Consider the following 24153-nt stretch of genomic DNA (forward strand, 5'->3'; position numbering starts at 1 on the left):
GCGACTCCATGACCGTAGTTAGTATGAGATCTCACCTAACTCCTAGTTTTAAAAAAATATTTGAAATAGGAGACTCGTAGATCAGACGGCCTCGATAAAAGTACACGGCTAATACCCCGTGAACCCCAACCCCTGATTGTCATTACTCCAGAAGTGCAGAGTTTTATTGCTCATCCATCTTGCACTTTACGTGATTTACAAGTTTAGACTTGGTGATGGCTCATATGCAAACAATACAATCAATCCAATATCAATTCAATCAAGTAAAACAACTTTCCAATTTCAATTCTTAATTTATTAGTGACAAGCAACATTTATTATTTATTCCTTTAACTACCTCGGTGTATAAACACCTTGAGTGCATAAGGCACCCCAAAACCTTAACCTCGTCTTATAAGATTTAAATTCTTCCTTTACTCATCCTTCTTGCATAATCATCAATGAGTAATAAATTAATCATTACACTAATTATATACCTTTGCCTCTAAGCGCACCTTACATAATTAGAGCACAAATAATACTTGCAATATAAAATAATGCACGTCATACGAAATTCACAATGTATAAACCAAACAATTTAACTCAGTCATCCCTATACATGATACTAAGTTCTCGATCCGTCATTAAACATGCACCTAAAAGAAAGGTTTCGTAACTTGTACGTACCTTGAGCAAACGAATTGGTATGCCACTTTACTAACTAGAAATAACCTTCAATAAACTCCTCTCCTAAACCAAATAATAACATCTCAATCAATACCCATTCAATCAAATTTACAGCAATAGTAACTTACTTTAAAACCTTCAAAATCCAAATCAAACAACACTTTAAAACCTTCTCTTTAGTTAAAATTAAAGGCTTACATATAGTTCTTTAAATTTTCCTCATAAAAACCTTAAAATACACTATTATACGTGAAATTACAGCAACTTTAAAGTTTAATAAAAATCTTAAAATTATTTAAAAACCCCTAATAATCTCCCTTTTTAATGGGTGACTAAACCCTCTTTATAAAACATCAAAAGTAATACTTAGAAACTATTTCCAGCGCTTAAACTTCAATAAAACATATATTTATGCTTGATTAACTTTAAACATAATTAATTTTATTAATCAAACTCAAGGATAATATTTTATTAATTTTAAGTATAAAAAAACTTCGTTAAAATCAAAAATTGCCCGAAATCATATTTAGAGACTGAATTTGGCCACGAGAGGGTGGTGCTCACTACCAAAGGTAGTGAGTCTTTCTTAAAACTTTGTTTTTACATGAAAAACACTACTTTTTTTTATCAAAATTGGATGAGTTAAGAACATGATCGGGATTAAAACGAGATTAATATTAACGAACGAAAATCTAAAAATTAAAACACGAATTTACGTGTTTAAAATAATCTGGAATTAAGTTAAACTACTCATTAGTTATAATCACCAAAATTCAAAACATCATTACTATAAAAGCCCTAAATCAATTGTTCATAAAAACCCTAAAATCAAGATTTTCAATAACTAAAAACCCTAGGTTATAAAATTTACAAAATCTGAAAATTATGACATTTATAAAATCTGAAATTATAAAGTTTAATCATCAAAATACAATTTGATACTAATTAAATTAATTTCAAACAATAAAATCAAAACCCATAAATCAATAATTATAATTACACAAATTAATAAAACAAAGGAGAAAATAAGACTAACCTTTTTGTGTGGGAAATTTTTGGGGATTCATGGGGTAATTATATGAGAGAATGTTGTAGGGTAAATAGAAAGATTGAGCCTCATAAAAATAATGGGTCAATTAAGTAAACAAATGGGTTAGACTTGTTTGATTGGACATAAATTGTAGAATAAAGGTGCATAAAATAATTTGTTCAAATAATTTTCGACCCAGATTAATAATTTGAAACTTTTGAAATTAAATTTCGAAAAATAACAAATAAATATTATAAATAAAATAAAATTTCATTTATAAAATATTTAAAAAATACGGGGGATTACATACATACTCATTTTTTATGTTGTAAAATGTTCTTTGAATATTAATATCGCACATCAATCAATAACTATATACTAAAAGACACAACAGCAATGACACGTGTCGTTTTCTAGTGTGTCCTTATTATTTTTTTTTAAAAAAAACATTATTTTAAAATAAAATCATTTACATATATAAAGTATAACAGAAGATTTGATGCATCTTTAAAAAAAAAAAAAAAACGCATGAATAGTTATAAACTTAAGAATTTTTTTTTTAATCATGTTAGCTAGTGACATATGGAGTATTTGTTTTAGGAAAGGCACATTATATATATACGTATTATATATATCTTATGTAGTACATACTACGCTTATTATAGCAAGATTATATATATTTTTTTGATTTATTTTTTTATTTTTTTATTATGTAATAGATACTTCAATAATGAAATACACTTATTAAATCAAATAATGAAACTTTTGTTAATTCCTTGAATAATTCATGATGATTATATTAATCAATTAATACTCTACTATAAACTACAAATATTTCAATAAAACTTAACAAGATCGACGCATGTTAATTATTATTAGTGTGATTTTTTCTTGCCAAATTTTGTTGTCCCATTCAATTGATATGAATATAACATACGAAAGTAACTTTATTTATTTATATATATATATTTTTTAAATAGTGTTAGTTTAAAATATAGTTATTAAAAACTACCGTGCATGGCATGGGAGCTTACCTAGTTAGATATAAGAGACGATGTTCATTTTAATAGACAGATTTTTCATTTTGGAAGCTAAATAAATGCTTATTTCTATTTTATGAATTTTATTCTAACATTGGTAGCTAGATGATACAAACCATCTTGAGTATGCGTATGATATTTCTAATATTAATTGCTCTTCCTCATGAAAAGTAAACAAGTCGTTAATGATCAATAATATACAAAATTCAATGCTCATATTAGAAAAGTAATATGTTCATAAACAAAAACCTAAATGTTCAAACCGACTTCGTGATAATCTCTCGACTGCCCAAACAATAATGTTCACTTTCATGTTTATGAAAAAATTACATGTAACAATATAACTGTAAGGAAATGCGTTAATATTGTAATTAAATTGAATTTATTTTATATATATTGAAAATTATTTTTTAACAATGTTTTATTTACTACCTCCGTTAATTTTGATGTGCAACTTTGGAATATTTTATATCTCACAAATAATACCCCAAAGTTGCACATAAAAATTAACATAGGTAGTATATAAATACAATTCTTAGACGTATGTATTTGCATACATCTTACTATAAAACTTACACATAGCTCTTAAAATGAGCATTTGATAATACAAAAATGAACATCTGTTGAAACACGAATAAACAAAAGTTAACATTGGATGATGCAGTACTTCTAACAATAAAAATGATTTGAACGCAGAAATCCTTATTAATAAATTTGCTCTCATTTTTATTTATAAAAAATTCTTAAAATTCAATTCAAAAAATATATTAATTTGAACAAAAACTCCTTGTTATAAAAATGAACATGTTATGATTTATAAATAAACATTTACCAATATATAGAAATGAACATATTATAATAAATTTACAGGAAATTCATAAATGAAAAAGGCGGAGGGGGATGCAGGCAGTGTTTCCTGCCATGGGGTGTAGGTAAAAATTTGTAGAATCTTTTAAACAATTGATATCAGTACATTTCTTTGTGTGTATAAAATGATAGCATCTAAAATACCACTAGTTCAACAAAATTAGCATCAGGACTCTTCTGTCGTGGTAGAAAATTAAAATACCACTAGAAGAATTTCAAAGCGAATCATGCTCTTCCTCTCCATCCAAGTCGAGCTAGCCTTTTCTCGTCACACCATGTCTAATGGACCGTCTCCTATATAGCACTATGTGATCGTACTATGTGATCGTAAACCTATGACAATGGACCGTCTACTATAGCATTTTCAGGAAGAGATCGAATCCTTTCGTTAGTTCAATTTGTTTCAGACATCAGTAGTGATCCTCAAATCGAATTCAAAGAAATGGATAGTTCTTAGTTAACATGATTGTGTGAATTACAATAACTTTGTCTAAACAAATGAAGTTTAATTTCTTAAATTGTTGTTGAACAATATGCCAATATCACTGTTTTTCGTTATGTAGCCTCACTTTCATGATGTGGTATAAATGATAAATACGTGCAGCATCTTCTTGAAGGTTCGTTCTTACAGTACAAGTCATGTCATGCAAGATTTCTTAAGTAATTATGATTAGTTAGTTTGACCAACAAGATCTTGAATACATGATTTATTGATTCTCATGTGACTGATGGAGTAGCTTAATTTGAGGAAATATAATGCACTGAATTATTAGAAAATGTTTCGTCATAGTTGTTGATGATTTCTCTGATGCTTTGTTTTTTATGGGTCTCAGGAACTTAGATTCTCATGTTTTTTTTTTTTTTTTTTTTTTGTTTTATATGAAATAAATGATAAACTTTAGAAGTTTAGAGGTAATGGTTGACATGAGTGTAGAATTTTAGTTTAATTTTCCATAAAATGGAAGAAGTTGTTTATCTAGGAGGAAGTCCCAGTTAATTAATTTGATAAACAAAATTTGTTTATCAAATGGCAAAATGGTAAATTAAACAACATAAATACCTAGTCATCATGGCATTTTCATTCGTAAATATATTAACAACAGTGGAACCCATATTTAATAAAAAGTTGTTGATTTATTTACAATTTTGTCATTTGATAAACAAATTTTGTTTACCATATTGATAAACTTGAATTTTCTTTCCCTCTTCATAAAACAATTTCATTTTTAACTTCCTGTTCACTCAAACTATATTACTCCGTATTGAATTTCTAAGTATAGGAATAAGTGTAAATATATTTATACATAGAAATTACAAATTCATAGAAAGTGTAATTTCATTCCCAGTGCAAACAAACGACAACTTAGGGCTTGTTCATATTTACTGAACTGAGCTTAATTGAACTGAACTGAAGTGATTGGAGCTGAATTGAACTGATGAATAGAGATGAAATGAATATTTTATGAGAGAAGGAAATTAAAAGCTGAACTGAACTGAAATTAAGCCGAAATAAACATGCCCTTAATTTTTCTTTTTTTATATAAAAAAACCAGCAACTTAGTAATATTATTTGCTAAAAGCACTAGTTACCAACTTGTCATCCACTCCTGATATGTTTAAAATTTTATATTTTACAATTATACAATTTTTGAATGTTTTTTGTGTTGAAAAATACTGGTTACGAAGTACTCCGTACTCTTCAATTCTTTTTTGTTCTACTCACTTTCTAATTTAGGTCGTCCTTTCTTGTCCCGCTCATTTTACTTTATTTTATTTATGACATACCCCTTTAATCACACAATAACTATACCTTTTCATACCATCACTCCTACTTTATTCACACTTTAATTTTCTTATACAACTTCACCTTTTTTACATTTACTTTCTTACTTTATCTTACACCATTAGAATATTAAGTCGTATTAGTTGATCTAGCTAGTTATTTGTAATGTTCCTTGTTTTAAATCTTAATTTTGATGTTTATTTCAATTAAAAATTCCCAAATTATATATCATACAGAGTATCATTTTACCTAATATTACCAAAAAAATACATTAATAAATAAATTATTATTATATATGGACCATTCAAATATACCATGTTTAGTTTAATTAATGAAAATGAAATCAAACCAACCATATTTTCCGAAAGAAGAAAAAGGCTTACTTTAATTAGTGAAAAAGAAATAAAAGTATGGGTTTAGTTGAGAAATTTAGTATACCAACCCTACTAGTGTGCCAAAATTAAGTTACTTGCTTGTAGGTTCTTTCAAGTTTCTCAATTAAGATTTGGACCACGTTCCAACCCGTTGCCAAGTCACATTTATGACTTTATCTCATCATCATATTTTTCGACCTACAAAAGTTGAGAGCAACACATTGTTCAATGATTTGTAGCATCAAATTCTTTTGATCTTGATCATCCTTTATTTTTGGATCAGTGTTGAGTGTTGACTATTAATTAACCCTTTTTAAACTGTTTAAGATTATTAGCCTAACTCTAATATTATACGGAGTAAATATCTAATGTTACCTCAAATTCGACTAACTAAGAACTAATAATTAAGGCCTTAAGGGCATGTTCACTTCAGCTTAATTTCAGTTTAGTTCAGTTCAACTCCAATCATTTCAGTGCAGTTTAGCTCTCAATTTTCTTCTCTCATAAAATATTCTTTTAGCTCAGTTCGGTTCAGTTCAGTTTGGCTCCAATCAGTTCAGTTCAGTAAATGTGAACAAACCCTAAATCTAGTTAATGATATGTATATTTCTTACATAGTTTGATAAAGAACAGGTTTTGACCACATATATTAGTATTAATATAAATTATAGAATTTTGATATGAAGATATATTCATATCAATATTAATAATGACAATATATTTACATTACATGATTTGATAACATTTTATTTATAAGTCGTACATTAGCGTAGACAAAATATTACAAGTATATGAATATTGCAAAAAAGTCAAACTTCAATTTATAAAACACAAATGTTTAATAACATCCGATTTACACTAAATTAGTGTAAATCGGCTCTCTAAACATAAACAATTTTGTTTCGATCTTGATTCACACATGCCAAGCTTCATTGCCTACAAATAAAAACCAATATTTTCTCTCTTTCTCATTCATTCAGAAAGTTCTTTCTCTCTCTTCTTTCTTCCTCAATTGGCAACTATCTCTATTCAACCTGGTTTATGTTTCTTCAACAACGATTATCTCTCTTCTCTTTCACTTATGAAGTTGTTATTTGCAAATTTAAGTTTGTTTACTTAATTTTATGAGATTTTTGTTTGTTTTAGTTGTTTTGATTCTTCGATTTTTAGGTTTTTTAATTTTGTTTTTGTTCTTTGTTTTTTATTTGATTCTACAATGGTGAAGAAGAAGAGTACAAAGAAGTCGTCAGAAGATGAAGATGTGTTTTATTAATTTTTTCATGATTTTTTCAAAATGTTGATTATGTTAATGCAATTGAAAAAAGGCTGCAATTGCAAAGAAAAAGAAGAAAAAGAAAGATGCTGAGGAAAGAAGAAACGTTGCAAAGGAAGCAGAAGAAGAAAAAAATGGTAACTTTTATGCATGAAAAGGGTACATTCCATGGGTAAAAGGGTAACTTTTATGTATAAAAAAGGTACCTTTTGTGGGTAGAAAAGGTAACTTTTATGCACGAAAAGGGTAACTTTTGTGGGTAAAAAGGGTAACTTTTATAGATAAAAGGGTAACTTTTATACATAAAAAGGGTAACTTTTGTGGGTAAAAAGGGTAACTTTTGTGGGTAGAAAAGGTAACTTTTATGCACGAAAAGGGTAATTTTTGTGGGTAAAAAGGGTAATTTTTATACATAAAAATGAAAATTTGATTTTAAAATGGAAAAAAATACCTGATTTTTCGACTGATACTTCACTCGTTCTTTAAATCCAAAGTTATGAAGGCTCGGAAATTTGATCGGAATATCAATTAGAAACCTAAATCAGAAAAATTTGAGAGCGAAATATCACAATTTAAGAATGTAGCACAAAAAAAAAAAAAAATTAAGAATGTTAGGGTTCGAAATTTGATAAAACGAAAAATCAATTGCAGACTGAGAAATATAGATCAAAGGAAGCGAAACTCTATGAGAGATCATCCTAACAACAACCTTATTGTAATTTGAGGTTGAATGTGGTCGTAAATTTGGTAGTTTGTTGGAAAAGAGAGAGGAGAGAGAATAATACAGAGTATTGGGGACAATGAATTTATTAGTGGCACACGTGTGAGAATTGCTGATATACAATAAATTAATGTACACCCGGGGCACACAAAAGGTTTTGTTTATAAAAAATGTAGAAAGTGATGAGGACCTATTTCATGCAATGACTAAGCCGTCTTTTTCAAGGGATGCAACATCTAAAATATTATGGATTTATGGCGTTGATAATTAGCAAAACTTGGATATTTAATTTGATGACAATTTTATTTCCTATCCTTTTAATGTATCATACTCGTATTAATAATGTAATTTGAATTGATTTCTCAACTATTTCATTCCCGATTCTTTCATCAATGTATTACTCATATTAAAAAATGTAATTTGAATTGATTTCTCAACTAAACCTAGTTGAAAGGGGGAATTGTTTCAACTAAACCTAGTTGAAAGGGGGAATTGAAAGGCATTCTAAAGAAGAACCTCAAGTAGTGGGAACAATGTTGTCATTATCCTTTGGATTGGTAGAGGTACATGAATTTGAATTACTAGTATAAGATTAAATCATTAAAATTACACAATTTTATAAACTAAAGTATTGGATTTCTAAAATTTAAAATTGAATTATGTCTACTTAAGATCAAAATTGATTACACAATTGAAAATCTTACGGAGTATAATTGTATCCACAAGTTTTTAAAATTCGGATCGGAATTATAACACAATCATGGTTGGAAAATTAATTATAAGCAAGATAATACAATTAAATTGCACACTGTTCAAAGCCTTCACAACTTAAATTTGGGCGTAGGAGTAATGGAGTACAGATGAATGAAATCCAATCATGTATTAAAAAAAAATGAAATTCAACGTACTTCCTCCGTTTTTAAATATTTGCTCCATTTTTATTTTTTGCACTATTCATTTGTCCTATTTTAACTAATTTTGTGATTTATACATAAAAAAAAAAATATAGTCTTGTGGGTACTTGTTGGAATCATCTCAATGAATAGATTATTAATTTTTAATTGTTAGAATTTATACTTATTGATAATTAAAGATATTAGCAATCAAATATTAGCATTGACATAGATAGCAGCGGAGGAGAATGAACTTCATAGCTTGAGGGATTGTGTAATAGCTCGGATGTTGTGGGATGAGAGTGGCATTGGGGATGAGGTGCAAGGTAGCTTTGTAAGCTTTGGGGATTTAGCCTCTGCTTGCTTCGAGAGAATTCCTAGGAGTGAGCATGCTTTGTTGATAACGGTGAGCTGGGCAATTTGGACAGCAAGAAATAAGTGGATTTTTGATGGAGAGAGGTGTAATCCGAAGCTATCTATGGAGTATGTGGTTAAGCTGCTGCGTGATGTCAAGGGGGAAGAAGGAGTGCAGGTGGGTGTGGGAAGGGGTGCAAAGCAATGTTGGAAGCCACCAAGGGAGGGGTGGGTAAAGCTCAATGTGGATGGGGGCACTTGCGAGGGATTGGGGTCCTCTGCTGGAGCTGTTATTCGTGACAGTGGGGGGAAGCTTTTACTTGCTGCTAGGTGGATCACAGAGGACCGTTGGCTGCCTAATATAGCTGAGGCGAAAGCGGTTTTCTTGGGCTTAAAAGCTGCTGTGGACGCGGGGTTCTCAAGGGTGGTGGTGGAGAGTGATTGTCTTGGCTTGATCAACGCTATTTCGTCACAAGAACGTGGGAGGAGCTGTTTTCATTTAGTATTGGATGATATTTATCATGTTAGTTCTTTGCTTGGTAATGTGTCTTGGAATTTCATTCGTAGGGAAGGAAATAAGATAGCTCATGGGCTAGCTCATTGCTTGCCATGGGAGGTAGGATGTCGTGTTTGGTTGACGGATTTCCCGTCAAATATTGTATCTCTTTCAAACTCTGAGTTGCCTATGAATGATAATTGATCGCTCTCTTGGAGCGTTTTTCAAAAAAAAAAAATATTAGCATTGACATACGTGTTCAAGAAAAATGGAACATTGGAACAAGTATTTAAAAATGGAGGGAGTAACTTAACGCTTTCAATATCGTCGCTTAATTGGTGAACACTAAGCCCAGTGAAAGGTATGGAGCCCATTTCAGCTCATTATTAGAAAGGGCCCACGTAGGTGTTTATAGCCCAATTCAAAATTAAAGTGCAAATTCAGATTCTAGATATTAGTAAAGGAAGAACAAAGTCTTTCTTTCACAAAAAAATAAATAAATAAAATAAAAAAAAAAATAGTAAAGGAAGTGTCTTCTTGTTTCAAATTATTTTTTATTAGTAATAGGGTGGCTAACGTCTTGCGCAGTCATAACTAGCGATATTCGGAAATTCTTTTGGTTTGAATTTACGTCACAATTTTAGTTGTTAGTAATATTAATGAGGAATAATATATAAATAAATATTTTATTGATATAAATATCCACACACTATTGTTAAAGTTTTTTTAAAAAAAAGAGTTATATAATTGTCCAAACACTATTAATGGGGGAATTAAGTAAATAAACATTTTAAAAGGTAAAATTGTCCAAACATTATTCATAAGAGTCCTCTTATACTTTTAAAAGGTAGGGAAAGAAAGACATCAATTTAACTCTTTGTTTGAATTTAAGAAAACTAAATGAAAAGAAGGGAAGAGAAAGGGAGGAGGACAAACTCACTTAGTTGGGTAAAAGGATTGGAAGAGGGAAGAAAAAGGAGAGGGAGTGATCCATTTTCCCTATCTCTTTGATAAACATAATATCTTTAAATATCTAACAAGTTAAATTGTTACAATGTTAAATTGATCCATCATTGTAACAAGTTAAAATGATCCATCATAATAAGGGTGACAACTTCTATAATACAATTGGTTATAAGTTACAATGTATAACTCGTTGCTCATTTATATTGATCGAATTCTTTTTGGTTCATTTTGACAATGAACAATAAAATTGTTAGTAGCAGTGTAAAGGCCTGTTCTCTTCGGCTTATTTTTAGTTCACTTCAACTCCAATAAGTTTAGTTCAGTTCAATTCTTATCTTAATTTCCTTCTCTCATAAAATATTCAGTTTAGTTCAGTTTAGTTCAGTTCATTTCTGTTTAGTTCAACTCAGTTCAGTCAATCAGAGCAGACCCTAAGAGTAAGATTAGCCTAAATAGGAGATTCCCTAGAAGAAATACGGGTTCTGCTTCTGGCGACAACATGCTATTGGGTGGTGGTCCTGGTCTCACTTATGGGTTTAAATCAATACATATTCAAGAAAAAAAAAAAACTTCGTGAAAAATGGATCCAATTCAAGGAGCTCCGATTGTTGGACGACATGACATCAGCAAATCGCTATTAAATTGTCTTTAGATAAGACTTCATAAATTTTACGCAGTTATGAAGTAAAGTCTCAACAAAAGTCTTGAATGGAGTCTTGAAAATTCAAGACCCAACTTATTACTCTATACACCATATTTTGCCTAAATACGTGTACCAAAGTGTACATTTATTTGCAATTGATCCTTGTATTTATTTTTAATGTTATAATTGTTTGTTGTATTTTAAATATAAATTATAATATTATTTGCTATTTTTGTTGTATTTTAATCTATAGTATTCTATTATTATTGCCATTTTTTTCATATCAACAAATTTAAATTATACAAAAAATGTAAATTGTACGGCCATGGTATATATATATATATATATATATATATATATATATATATATATATATATAATACAATATTCATGTAATTTCAATATTATTTATAATACGGAGTAAAAATAATTGTTAAATTATGATGTGGCATGGGAAAGTGTATAAATAAAATGTGGCATGGCCGCATGGAAAAAAAAGTCTTAAAAAACAAAATGTTGTCTTATAATTCCACAAGCACTTTTATCAATTATCATATGTCACCCTCTCAAATATCCATGGATGGTATTCTGTACTTTGTAGAATCAAAAATGAAAGAGAATTTAATAGAATAATATAAATTCCTCAAATTTATTTTGTGGCAAAACATATTTTTATTAATTGTAGTTAAGAATACGGTAATCGATAAGCAAAAAATTACCACTCTCCATGAAGGAAAGAAAACAAAATAGAAAAAACTAAAAATTTTAGATGACAATATCATAATTACATGCTTTGGGTTTGCTAATTTTGGAGATGCCTAAATGAAGATATAGTTTGATGAGATGAAATTAAATAAGCTGAAAAATGTAAATTAAAATGAGGAAATTAATGTTAGAGGATATGAATACGAAAAGGGAGAAAACAAGAAGCTAGATTGAGCTCCATAAGCATGGAAAGCGACTAACTAATAAGTCTTATATCACCAACAACCATGAAAAAAGTGACATTGAGTTATTGATAAATATGAAGATGCATAATTGTGAGTATAGTTGGTACGTCCTTTGGGAAATCATTTAAGCATACTTCACACATTTGTGTATTTATAAATGTAGAGATGAATTAAACAAGTACTACCTCTGTTTCTTATTATGTGCAACAAAGGAATATTTTATGTCTCACAAATAATACCCCTTTGTTACACATAATAAGAAACGGAGGTAGTATATACAATACAACATAACCGAGTATAGTTGAGCAAATTAGGCAGACAATTAAAAGGTAATTAACTGTATCATAAGTTTTTTTTTTTATTATTATTATTATTTTTTTTCAATCAAGAAAGCAAGTATAATAAGACTTGATCCACAATCTTGAACGAAGGTATAAGATGCAACATAGAATTTTATTAGAATCTTTAATTTTGGACAAGCTATCTCATTTCACATCAAAATCTCCAATACAATGTCAATAACCCGATGTCTGCTACGGAAGGTTATAATAACATAACCATAACAAATGGACCACAAAATAACTTTCTAAACACAAGGGACCATTTATTATTGGTTTTTCTTTCAATTTTTTTGTAAACCAAAACCAAAACATATAAACCACAAAAATAACAAAAGTTAATTCTATATGCATATATTTTTTTTTGTGGTCAATTTTACATTTTCAAAATCAGCATGATTATCAATTACTCGGTATATGTTTATAATACAACCTATATTATATTACAATTTGAACCATAAATTTTGAAAATTGCTTATATTTATAGTGCTGTCAAACCAACCTTAAGAAAGTTCATGTGATGTGATTATTGTGAGTAAAAATAAGTAGAAATTTATCACATACTTAGGGTCTGTTCATATTTACTTATTTTCAGTTCAGTTCAGTTCAGTTCAGCTCCAATCAGTTCAGTTCAACTCAGTTGTTAATTTTTTTGTTTTAGATGTTTTAGCATATTACAATAACGACAATAATAATAATAATAATAACAATAATAATAACAATAACAATAACAATAACAATAATAATAATAATAATAATAATAATAATAATAATAATAATAAAAAAAAAAAAATAATAATTATTATTATTATTATTATTTTAAATTATATTCGTCGTTCAAAATGGTCACATGTTTTTTCATAGTTGAACTCATTGACAAAATGAGAGTACTACACAACAATTACTAGCTTTCATAATCGGTTAGTTCTTCGTCTTCTTCTTCTTCATTAAGTTGCTCCATTACCTCGGCATTCCTCTGAATTGACTCCCATATCTGATCAGTTATTTGGTTTCGTACAATATCCATAGCTGCTTTTCTGTTATCATCGTACATAGTATGATCTTCTGTTGGTCCCATGACTTCAACTTGGTGCGTGAATGAAATCCCTAGTTCATGTAAACGAACAAAATTGTGTAGAGTACAACAAGCAACGATTGACTACAGTAAAATATTGAAGAATACTTTTTATTTATATATATATATATTTAAAATATAACACACAAAAATTTAATAATTTAAAATATAATAATTTAAAATAAAGAGTTATTTTTAAAACACTTTTATATTTTTCACAATCCACTATATATATTATTATTAATTTTCATAAACATTTTCATCTATTTTTATGCATTTTAATTTTCAGTTCAGTTCAGTTCAGCTCCAATCAGTTCAGTTCAGCTCAGTTCATTAAATATGAACAGGCCCTAAACTAGACAATCTTTGACCCAACCTGATAACTCAATCTAAACCTTTAGTGAAAAATATGAAAGAAACACACAAACAAAACAAAACAAAACAAAATCAACTCAACTCAACTCGATTCATTTCTTGTACTTAAGTTTTTTTTTTATTTATTTTTTATTTTTTAGGGGTACTTAAGTTACTAATTACGGTAATTATGAAATTAATTTTTTTTCACCGTAACTCGAAATAAACCCATCTATATTATATGCATTAAAAACTTACCAAACTTGACTAACCCCCGATCTAACTCGAAAGTGATCAAGTACAAAATTCGACAAGTATGAGAACAATGATTTAACATGATTCAAATTTGGATTAGACCTGACCTAATTGAACCAGGTCAAACCTAAAAAGCCCTATAAGTGTCAAAAATCTGACCTGAAGAAAAGTAATCAATTTAGATTTTGACTTGTATTAGCATAATGATTTAGCTTGACTCAAACTAGAACTAAATCACACCCAACCTAGACCCGACAATCATGACCTGACCCGTGACACAAAACTGATCCGACCCGAACTTGACTCGATACTCGAATTGACCCAAAACCCAAAGTAACCCGACCTGATCTTAACTTGAAGTATCGACCCAATACCCAACCCAAATAACTATTGACCCGAAACTCGAATTGACCTGACCCGAAACTAACCCAAAACCCAAATTGTTTCTAATCGAATATTAATCGATCCAAAATTGATCCACTCAATCCAAACTAATCCAACCCATATTCGACCTAAACACCCCGTTTATTAGGTTCCTACCTAACTCAATCAAATCAAATCAAACCCAATTACCCAAATTCCAAATTGACACCTCTAATTAAACCCAGCCTAGAGACACAAATCAAAAACTCTTAAAATTTTATTCTCCTCACAATAGTTTTAGTTTTTAGTTAGCCCACAATCTCACAATAGACCAAACAACACACATTGGAAAAGACCCAAGAGAAAAAAAAAAAAAACAAAAAAAAAACGATCCGTAAAAAAAGAGGGGCAACACAAAACACAATAGACAGTACTCCGTAGTAGGCAAAGGGAAGATCAGGTCAGCAAAGAGAGAGAGAGTTTGGTGTATCCGTTTATATCCCATCACTACTCTCACGCTCTTCGTATTCTCCGTCCTTCCCTACTATTTTAACCCCTTCTCTTCTTCCTCCTCAATATCTCTCTCTCCTTTTCTCTCTCCTCTCCTCTCCTCTGCTCTTCACTCTCCTTCTCTCTCCTCTCTTTCTCTCTCTAATCTTCTTCAATGGCTTCCCTCACTAGTTCTTCCGTCTCCTTCAAGTGCGCCGTTCTTCCTTCTTCGGTATATTTCTCTCTTTTTCACTCCGTTTTTCGGTTAGATCTGATTTTGTTTTTGTCAATCAGGTTTTCGATCTGTTGTTGATTTAATCGATTTTTGTTCTATTTGATTTGATTTTGTTGTTGTTTTGCATTGAGGTTGTGATTTTTGTTCATCTGTTTAATTTGTTGGTAGTTTGGTTTAATGATATTCACCTTTCTATTATTAATTAATTTCTTCTATTAGGTAGTTGGGAAAATCACTCGTTTTTTTATATTATTATTTCAATGTATTTAACAAGATCTATTTTTTATTACTTTGACCTTAATAAGTCAATTTCGGCTTCTATTATAAGGCGGAGATTTTTATGTTATATATTAAAAAATTATTTTGATCATTCGAAATTTTAGTGTGAAGAATTTAATGTATTCGTATTGGATTCTTTGAATTTTGATTTCTCAGCTAATATAAATGTGTGAATAATGATAAATTGATAATTGAGAAATTCCTAGTTTACAGCATTGTTTTTTGTGTTAAATTTAATTCTATCTTTAGTATTAGCGATATCAGTCATTTGGAATACTAAATAGTCTAATTCAGGGGAGATCTGCACCAGGATAATTTAATATGGAGTGTGACAAAATTAGTTTGATTAAGTCACTATGGTTTTATGCCATAAGCTGTGATCTTACTTTGTTATTGTCGAGTTCTCGAGTTTCACTTCACATTTGTTGATAAGGCTGTTTGATCATCATTTGAATCTTGAAGCGAATGATTTCAGTTTATGTTATAGGAATGAAAATAATATGGTGTTTATATTGTATTGTAAGTTAGTTGTGAACTTATGCTTTGTAAATTTTATTTGTTGACAGTTTAACTCCAAGAACCATGGCCTGAAGTCATCAGTGTCATTCTGGAGGGCAAATCAAGTGAAGCCACGAGGCTTGAGCATCTCATGTGCTGTATGTTCTCTCCTTTCCCAGTTTATATCCGTGTTTCGTTTCGTTTCATTTTTCTTCTTTTTGAATTGTGAGCAGCAATGATAAGTGCTTTCCCTTGGGTTTTTTGGTAATCATTATGTAATTTGATGGAAAATTTTCGAAGTATGATTGTAAAAGTTATGTTTGTCACAATTCACAAACAATATGGACATTCATGGAACAAGAATCTGTTTTATTTATAATTTTTTTTTTGAAAGGGAACAAGAATCTGCTTTGGTACGAGTAGCTTCTACTTTTAAGCTTGTGATTGTAATATTCTACATTTGGTGTTCTTGCGCAGGCCAAGCCCGAGACACTTGAGAAAGTCAGCAGCATTGTGAGGGAGCAGCTAGCTATGACAAAGGATACTAAAGTTACCGGTGAAACAAAATTTTCAGAAATCGGAGCTGATTCTCTTGACACAGTAAGTATCCTTAGTTATGTTTTCTAATTTTACAGGAGTCTTAAACTCGTAATGTATATTGCTCTTTTTCTCATCACTTTCTTGTGTCGAGAAAGTGCACTCTAAGAAGTGATTAGTTTGATAGGATTTCTAGCCTTGTGATTATTTTATCAAGCATAAGTGTTGTTAATTGTGATGCAAATCGTCGGATCAATAGATGAAGATTTTGAATATGCCTTTCTAAATATTTCATGAGAGGTTCACAAGTACAAGGAGAGGGCATCATAGATGTTTGATTAATAGTGTTGTTAACTCTTGTTATTGCTGTACAAGGAGATACTCTTACTTTTGATTTTCAGTTGCTAACAGTTCTTGCTAACTTTATTTTACAGGTGGAGATTGTGATGAAGCTTGAGGAGGAATTCGGTTGTAACAGTTGAAGAAGAGAATGCGCAAACCATCACAACCATTCAAGAAGCAGCAGATATGATCGAGAAGCTTCAGAACAAGTAGAAAATAGGATTTTCCTCCATGGATGGAAATATTGGGTTGTAGGGTTGAGCGTTTGAAGGTTTTCTTTGCGTTTCTCATCTATGTTCTTTAGATCTAGACCTCGTGTTTGAACGTTTTGACCAGTATATGAAATTGGTCACCTCGTATGAGCATTGTTTGTGTTACAGTTCTGCATTAGTTGATATCACCCTTTAAGACATTAATTCATATTTTCTTTATCAATAGTAAAATTTTGATTGAATTTACAACTCTTTATCAAAGCCTCTTATTTTTAGAGCCAATTGACAACTTTTTGAGAACCTTGTAAATTGGCTTCCCAAGTTGGTATTTTGTACAGCTCATTTGCCAACTTGTTTAAGCTGGACTTTTTTAACTTGTGCCTGATTTGCAAAAACATACTGGGGCGAAGAATCCAACTGAAAGTTACAAATTTGTTGCATTCCAAAGATTAGATAAGGTCGAAAACTCGTGATGTTACAACCATTCAAAGTATTAGTACTCGTATTAGACAAATCGGGGGTTTGAGACAAAAATTAAAAATTGTTTGAAGTCATCAACCGAACATCATGAACTTAAACCCTTCTACACACGTACTTGTATCTGCCCTGGTACTAGGCTTCGCGAATCAAATACCCCTGTGAATCGGCTTCTTCACAAAAATCTTTCAACATACTCTGTAAAATGTGTTAATTCATATTGACATTCAATGTTTATTCCAGTAAAAACAGAATAAGTCACTCTGAGAATTTTTCCTTCTGCCATTAAACAAGCACATATTTTAGGGTAATACAGACTTACTGAGTACTTTTCACGGATACACTGTTAATAAGAATTAAAGATGGCAAATGTCTCAGCCTCCATTTACATTGTAGAGTAGTGTGTTGAGCATTAAAATTAAAACAAAGGAGATTCTACATAACAATTAGTATACTTATTTATACTAACATACACGACTACACGAGCAATTCTATTTACAAACTAAAAAGTTACAAGCAGCAAACAAAAAGGTTAGAGCTGTCTTTAGTCCCAATCAGAATCAAAGAACCCAGCATCTTTCATCTCTGAGTAGTATACATGCTCCAAATTCAAGTCTTCCTCCTGAATTCAACCAAGATAAGCAAATATTATGACATCAGAATGCAGGTCATTTATCATTGATAGAAATTTTAAAAACTGCAAAGACAGATTACCTGAAAGAAATCTGCTAAAAAGGTGACGTATATGAGAGGAAGGTAAAATGCATGGTAGCATATATCTAGGGTGTCGTACAGCCTGCAAAAGAATTAAGAACGAGGTTATTGAAAGCTGGTGGAGCCGGACTACCAGTGAAGCGGCAACTAACAACCACCAACAGAAAATCTTACCAGAACCCAAAACCACTTCCACTGAGAACACAAGCAAAAAGAGCCAACGCATTTACACCGAACATGATAGTAATGTACTTGTGATATGCAGGTCTTGCTGCAAAGCAATAAATACCATGTTAAAGAAAGCAAAAAATAACTGCATCTTCCAGCTTTTATAACTCTTAACTAGTAATGAATTTTCCATATAGGCCATACTCACCAGGCAGTCTTTCTCTCCAGCTGGAATGGTACATGAAAAGTATGAAGCCATAGACCGCAGTCAGCACTAGCTTGTGCACAATCCACAAACCCCACTTCATTCGATGCGCCTCATTATTCTCAATGAACAATGGGACTCCAAATGCAAATACATAAATTCCCTAAAGGGGGAAAAGGTACAAACTGGATCATCATATAGTCCATGAAAGAAACTGCATTTTAGTTTACAGACCAAAAATTTGATGTTTATATGTTAAGTGTACACATCTTTTAGCACAAGATAAACTAGTAATTTAGTATGCCATGAAAAACAAAAGCCAGATGAGCACCAAAGATTATCAAAATAATGAGGCAAAGTTATGAAGCTAAAAATGGAAGCCATCAACAGATTTTATAAATGCCTCAATAAGAATTTAATGAAGTTCATAATAATTCAGCTCAATTCTAAGATACAGCAATTACATGTTAATATCAAACATGGCTACAAATTCACAAAACTATCATACTGGTGAAAGATAAAAACACGAACTCTATCAAATCAGGGACATAGGTATTTAGCAGGGTAATTAAGCGAATGTATTATATGGGTGATCCTGAAGCCACCAACCCCAAAGACTAGTTTTACAGCTATCTGGCCTGGCAAGAGACGAAATTCTTTGCTGCTCTGATAGTACTAACTCTTAAGGGCACAAGGTACTTTAACAGGGGAAAAAAAAAGAAAAAAAAAGAGGTCAATACTGTCAATGTGCCATCATTCAAAAATATCCTCATTTTCTATTCATGACTTGTCAACTTCACTTAGTTGATTAAGCCAATTCTCAAAAAGAATTGTAGAGAATAAACAAGAAATACCTTCAGAAAGACATCAAAACCAACTAAGATGGCAGAGATAGCAAAAGTACGAGTCAAAGCTTCTGTCCCACTCGCATAATTTCCTTGTAGAAGAAATGCAATCAAACTCACTTCCAGAAAAAGTAACCCTGAAGTAGTGAATAGTGATAGAAGGTTCCATGGTAGTGTCTTTCCTGGAGTACACTCCCAAGTCTGTAAAAATAAAATAATATTATGAGATAAAATAATATGAAGATTCAGACACCCGCACCATGCACAAAAGAAATTTGACTATTTTTTTAATTCCTAAAGATTTTACTCAGTCTCTGAAAAGAAGGATAAAAAACACCAGGGATAATTACTTTTAGATATATGTGAAGGTAAAGTAAGAATTACATTGATAGATTTTTCACCAAAATATTGACCAGAAATAATTACTAATAGCAAGTGTTGAAACTGACTCTTCTATATGTCAAGCTGAAAACTAACGAGAAAACGTAACACAAACTATCAAGTGACCTCAAGTCAATTAGGGGAATGAATTAAGAGATAATAACTACCAGATAGGGTTGGTAATTAGCATTCAAAAAGTAACGATATAATTAACAGGTCTAAGAAACTAAAATATAACAGATCTAGCGATAACCACATTGAGTCACTACAGCTTAAGATAGGAAGTGATAAAGAGAGCATAACTGTTTCAAAGACTATACAATAGAGCTTTCGCATGTTAGCTGAAACATCAATAATGAGCAAAGTGATACGCAGTTCTATTATGACAGTATGACAAAACAGCACAGTAGTCAAATTTTCTCATATTTAAAATAGTATGGTAGTGCAGCTGTACCAGATCAGATATCATCAAACTTAAAGTGGAAATAACACTCTTATCAATTAATAAGTATGGGGACTGTAATTTACCCAAGGGCGAAAAAAAAAAAATGTTTTAGGTGTCGATGATTATCATACAAGATTCTCAGCATATCATAAGATTCTTGTTATTGATCCATGCTTTTCCAAGCCCAGAAAACGGACAAAATTCCAGGCTTCTTCCCTACCTCAAATAATTCAATACAAACCTCTTCCAATTCATCCACATCATACTCTATTCTTATGAGTAATAAGATAATATATACTGGCTCACAGCATCTCAGATGAAGGCATGTAGTAAGTGGAGATAATATTAAGTCAAATATTTTTTATCCCCATTGACCTTCCTCTGGCTCCACTCCTAGCTTTCTCCTAAATTTCTGCTATAGCCCCAAGTAAAATATACCTTACTCAAACCTTTTTCAACCAAAAGAAATTATTCTGAACAATGTACACCCAGATAGGATACAAAATCAGTCACTCCAATATCAAACAAGAGCATAAGGAATTCCCTGAAAATCCAAGTCATGTCTTAGTTCCCTTGCCATCATAACAAAAGTCTGGAAAAAAGACTAGGGAAGAAAACAATGATGAAGGTGATCTCTAGAAATTAAATCAATCAATGTTGTACATTCTGACCATCAGTCATTTCTCAAAGCAAAATGAAAGAAGGCGGCAGAAAAAGGAAAAGGAAGTAAAAGATAATGATGAAGATATTAAAAAACCGAGAGAAGCATAAATGGTGAATACTTAATTTGTGATGGTAAACTAATAAACATGACCGCTTTGTTTGTACTAATCTAGAGCAGAGAAACACAAAGTAACAGCACAATTATGAGCATAGATGCATACAAAAGAAAGTAAATGTGAGAATGGAGGGAGAGGGTGGGAGCCACTACAAGCCAAATCTGTATGAGAAGATTATAAGGGTGCAGCGTCTAGGATCTAGCAGGCTTGCAGCAGGCCATATAAATTATCTCAAAGCTGAAGGGTAGATTGATTCCTGGATGTCAAGCCACTAAAGACGCATACGCCCTCTTGCGGATTTCTTTTCTTCCCTAGAGCACCTAACTCCTTAGTAAAGACAAAGATGTCATGAAATTGTATCCCCTTGTAATGTACAGTCACTGTTCTCATTTAACATCCCCAAATTATTCACCTTTGCTAAGGAATTCAACTTTTGACATGTAGATAGCGGACAAAAGGTTATATTTACAATTTACAAAGGCTATACAATTTCACACAATGATTCCATGTCTCTTGAAAAGATTGTATTCCCAAATGCAATTAGATATTGGAAAGAGTAGCTACTAGATAGTACTACATATGAAATGATAAGAAATTTGATAGTGATGAAATCTGGAAACATGATGTAAGATATTGCACATTCAACATATTAGTGAGAATTCACTTTTTATGTAAATCATTATCATGCCTCAAAAGAAAAACTTAGCATAGATTCTACTAGCCAACTAGCTACATCAAAGCCTGCCATAAGCTACTGCAAACTCCAGTCTTATCCCACTCCATCCCACTACAGCCAAAATCATAGGAAATACTTGGTAGAAGGCAAAAAGGGGAGGGTGAAGGAGTCAAAGCAGAGGTTTAATTGTCACACTAAAAGTTGTCACAAGCTGATTAACCTAAAAGATCCAAATTTAGTGCTTCATAGGTTACCTCAATGAGCAAATTTGGCATGAGTTCCCAGTTTAAGACAAAATTATTAATTAAGATTGTTTCGACACTAAACTAACTGTTTCCTACAAAGTGTTTTAGCATGAAAAGTGTTAGGTTGCAGAGTAAGATTTGACACAAGCTAAACTCTAGATTTGCATAATCCTAACTTCGTACCCAATGAGTATTTAAATCTAAACTAAAAAAACGTAAGAATAACAAGTCTCTAATCATTGCAGCTTCAACACAAGCACAAACACGAATAATAAATACATGCCTGGTTCCAAATCTTTTAACACTCCATACTGATCCCACTACAAATGCCGGTTAATCACGACATACATAATCCAGCACGTCATTCCATCTAATTTGCAACATCTTCAGCAAGCCAAATATGTTCTCCTTCCACACCCTGATCCAAGCAAGCCTTAGTCCAAATCTTGAGCGGCTTATTCTCCCACTCCCAATATACCTTTACGTGCTTATAAATATTCGGTCCATGTTCCGCCCAACGACCCGATACCAATCTACCTATAATAGGCTCAATACTTAACTTCTTTCTCAACTATTAACCAATAATCACACCCCCATTCATTTCATTCAGCTAATCTTCTCAAGATAAAATAAAACCCATAAATCAGAAGATAAACGTCAATAAATTTCAACAACATCAAACCAATTACTTAACTATAACACTAAATTCCAAATAACCCAGATTGACTTTTTGGTCTGTAAGACCCAATTTGATAGAAACAACACAGGATCATAAATCAAAGAAAAAGAGAGTACCTGAAGACAACACCAAGTGAAATTAAGGAGACTAACAAGCCAAACAATCCCATAATACGAATTAATAATGTGCGACCTTCCAACCCAAAGCTTCCTGTAGCTCTTCTTCACTTGAAATGCTAAGTACAAAAGGAATAAAGCGGAAGGTAAAATTAGCAAGATATTGTGCCAAAATCCATGGCAATTCAACAACCAGTTGTAAACTTGATGATCATCTGGTTTGATACTGATAGTTTCGGCTGAAGAATTTAATTCTGATGAAATTGGGATTTCGAGAGATTGGGATAGTGGTAGAGATGACATTTTCCTCGGTTAATTTTAGGGTTTTTAGCTGATCATTGAGATTTGAGAGGGATCAATTTGGGGATTTTGGGGGAAATTACGAACCCTAAGTTTGCTTGCTACTGGAATTCTGTTTTCTGCTGCTGGAGATTTGATAATAAGTTGATTAGTGGGGTTTTTTTTTTTTTCCTTTTTTTTTTGGAATAGAAGTTGATTAGTGGTTGATTAGGAGAGCGAAAATGGAATTTCAATGACACGTTGGGTATTCGCAGGAATTGGACCCTTGTCAAGTGGTCATTGTTATCTGATTTTCGGATCAATTATTCATAATTTTCAGATTGGATGCGGATCGGATCATTAGTTTGCTCAACCCTAATTACCTTCGCTAATCTCATTATGAAACCAAGATTAGTTTTTAGTTTTTTTGCTCAACAAAAAAATTATTAAATGAACAAAAAATACTAATGCTTTTTTTAGAAGTCTCAATGCATACATAAGAAAGGAATAAAAAGTAAGAAAAATTATTGCATGTATAATTTTCGTAATTACAAAATATCACTAATAAGAAAAAAGCTAACAAGTGTCCTTGAGGTGCTCGTTAGCAAGATTCATTTAATAACCAAGATTAGTTGTTCATTTTGTTGTTCGATTTGTCTCTTAGTAAATGTGAGGAATGCTTCAATCATCAAATTAGCTACTCGTAGAAAGATAGCACGTGTTCATGTTGATATGCCTAAATTGTTATGAAATTAATTGACCAAATACATGGTGAGAATGCCTTTAAGAAGAGTTTGAATATGTTATATGCGTGATCCAAAGTAGTACCATGGAGTATCTAAAATGCTATTCCTTATGGCTACTAAATTGTTGAAAACCAAACCATTGAAATTGAGTTTATAAAAATTGGTGGGTGGAGCCTCTTAAAAATGCATGATGAAGTTTGGCATGAGAAAGTAGCATATGTCTATTATTATGTATGATATGCTCAAATGCTCAATATAAAATTTAGGTCTATACTTGGTAAAAATAAGTTAAAAAAAAAATAATTTAACTACTACTCCATAATAATGTAGTACAAGTATAATGAAGAAAAACTATAATAGTAACA

At 31.2% G+C, this 24153-nt stretch overlaps 2 protein-coding genes across 2 annotated transcripts; one reads left to right on the forward strand and one right to left on the reverse strand.

Annotated features, from left to right (window-relative positions):
- Window positions 1-14900: 14900 nt before the first annotated feature.
- Window positions 14901-17282, forward strand: LOC110708526 (acyl carrier protein 2, chloroplastic-like). The gene is given in 5 exon segments (XM_021886663.1): window positions 14901-15162; window positions 16011-16100; window positions 16420-16542; window positions 16914-16949; window positions 16951-17282. Coding segments are annotated over 5 exon segments (390 nt in total). The 5' UTR covers window positions 14901-15105; the 3' UTR covers window positions 17035-17282.
- Window positions 17283-17764: 482 nt separating this feature from the next.
- On the reverse strand, window positions 17765-23388 carry LOC110708528 (transmembrane protein adipocyte-associated 1 homolog). Its single transcript, XM_021886664.1, has 6 exons — window positions 22764-23388; window positions 19452-19643; window positions 18601-18760; window positions 18399-18495; window positions 18225-18306; window positions 17765-18132 (listed from the first exon to the last, which is right to left on the reverse strand). The coding sequence occupies exons 1-6, from the start codon at window positions 23064-23066 to the stop codon at window positions 18055-18057; spliced, it is 912 nt and encodes a 303-aa protein (XP_021742356.1). The 5' UTR covers window positions 23067-23388; the 3' UTR covers window positions 17765-18054.
- Window positions 23389-24153: the final 765 nt, after the last annotated feature.

This window comes from Chenopodium quinoa, unplaced genomic scaffold (assembly GCF_001683475.1).
Source record: "Chenopodium quinoa cultivar QQ74 unplaced genomic scaffold, ASM168347v1, whole genome shotgun sequence".
Taxonomy (NCBI): Eukaryota; Viridiplantae; Streptophyta; class Magnoliopsida; order Caryophyllales; family Amaranthaceae; genus Chenopodium; species Chenopodium quinoa.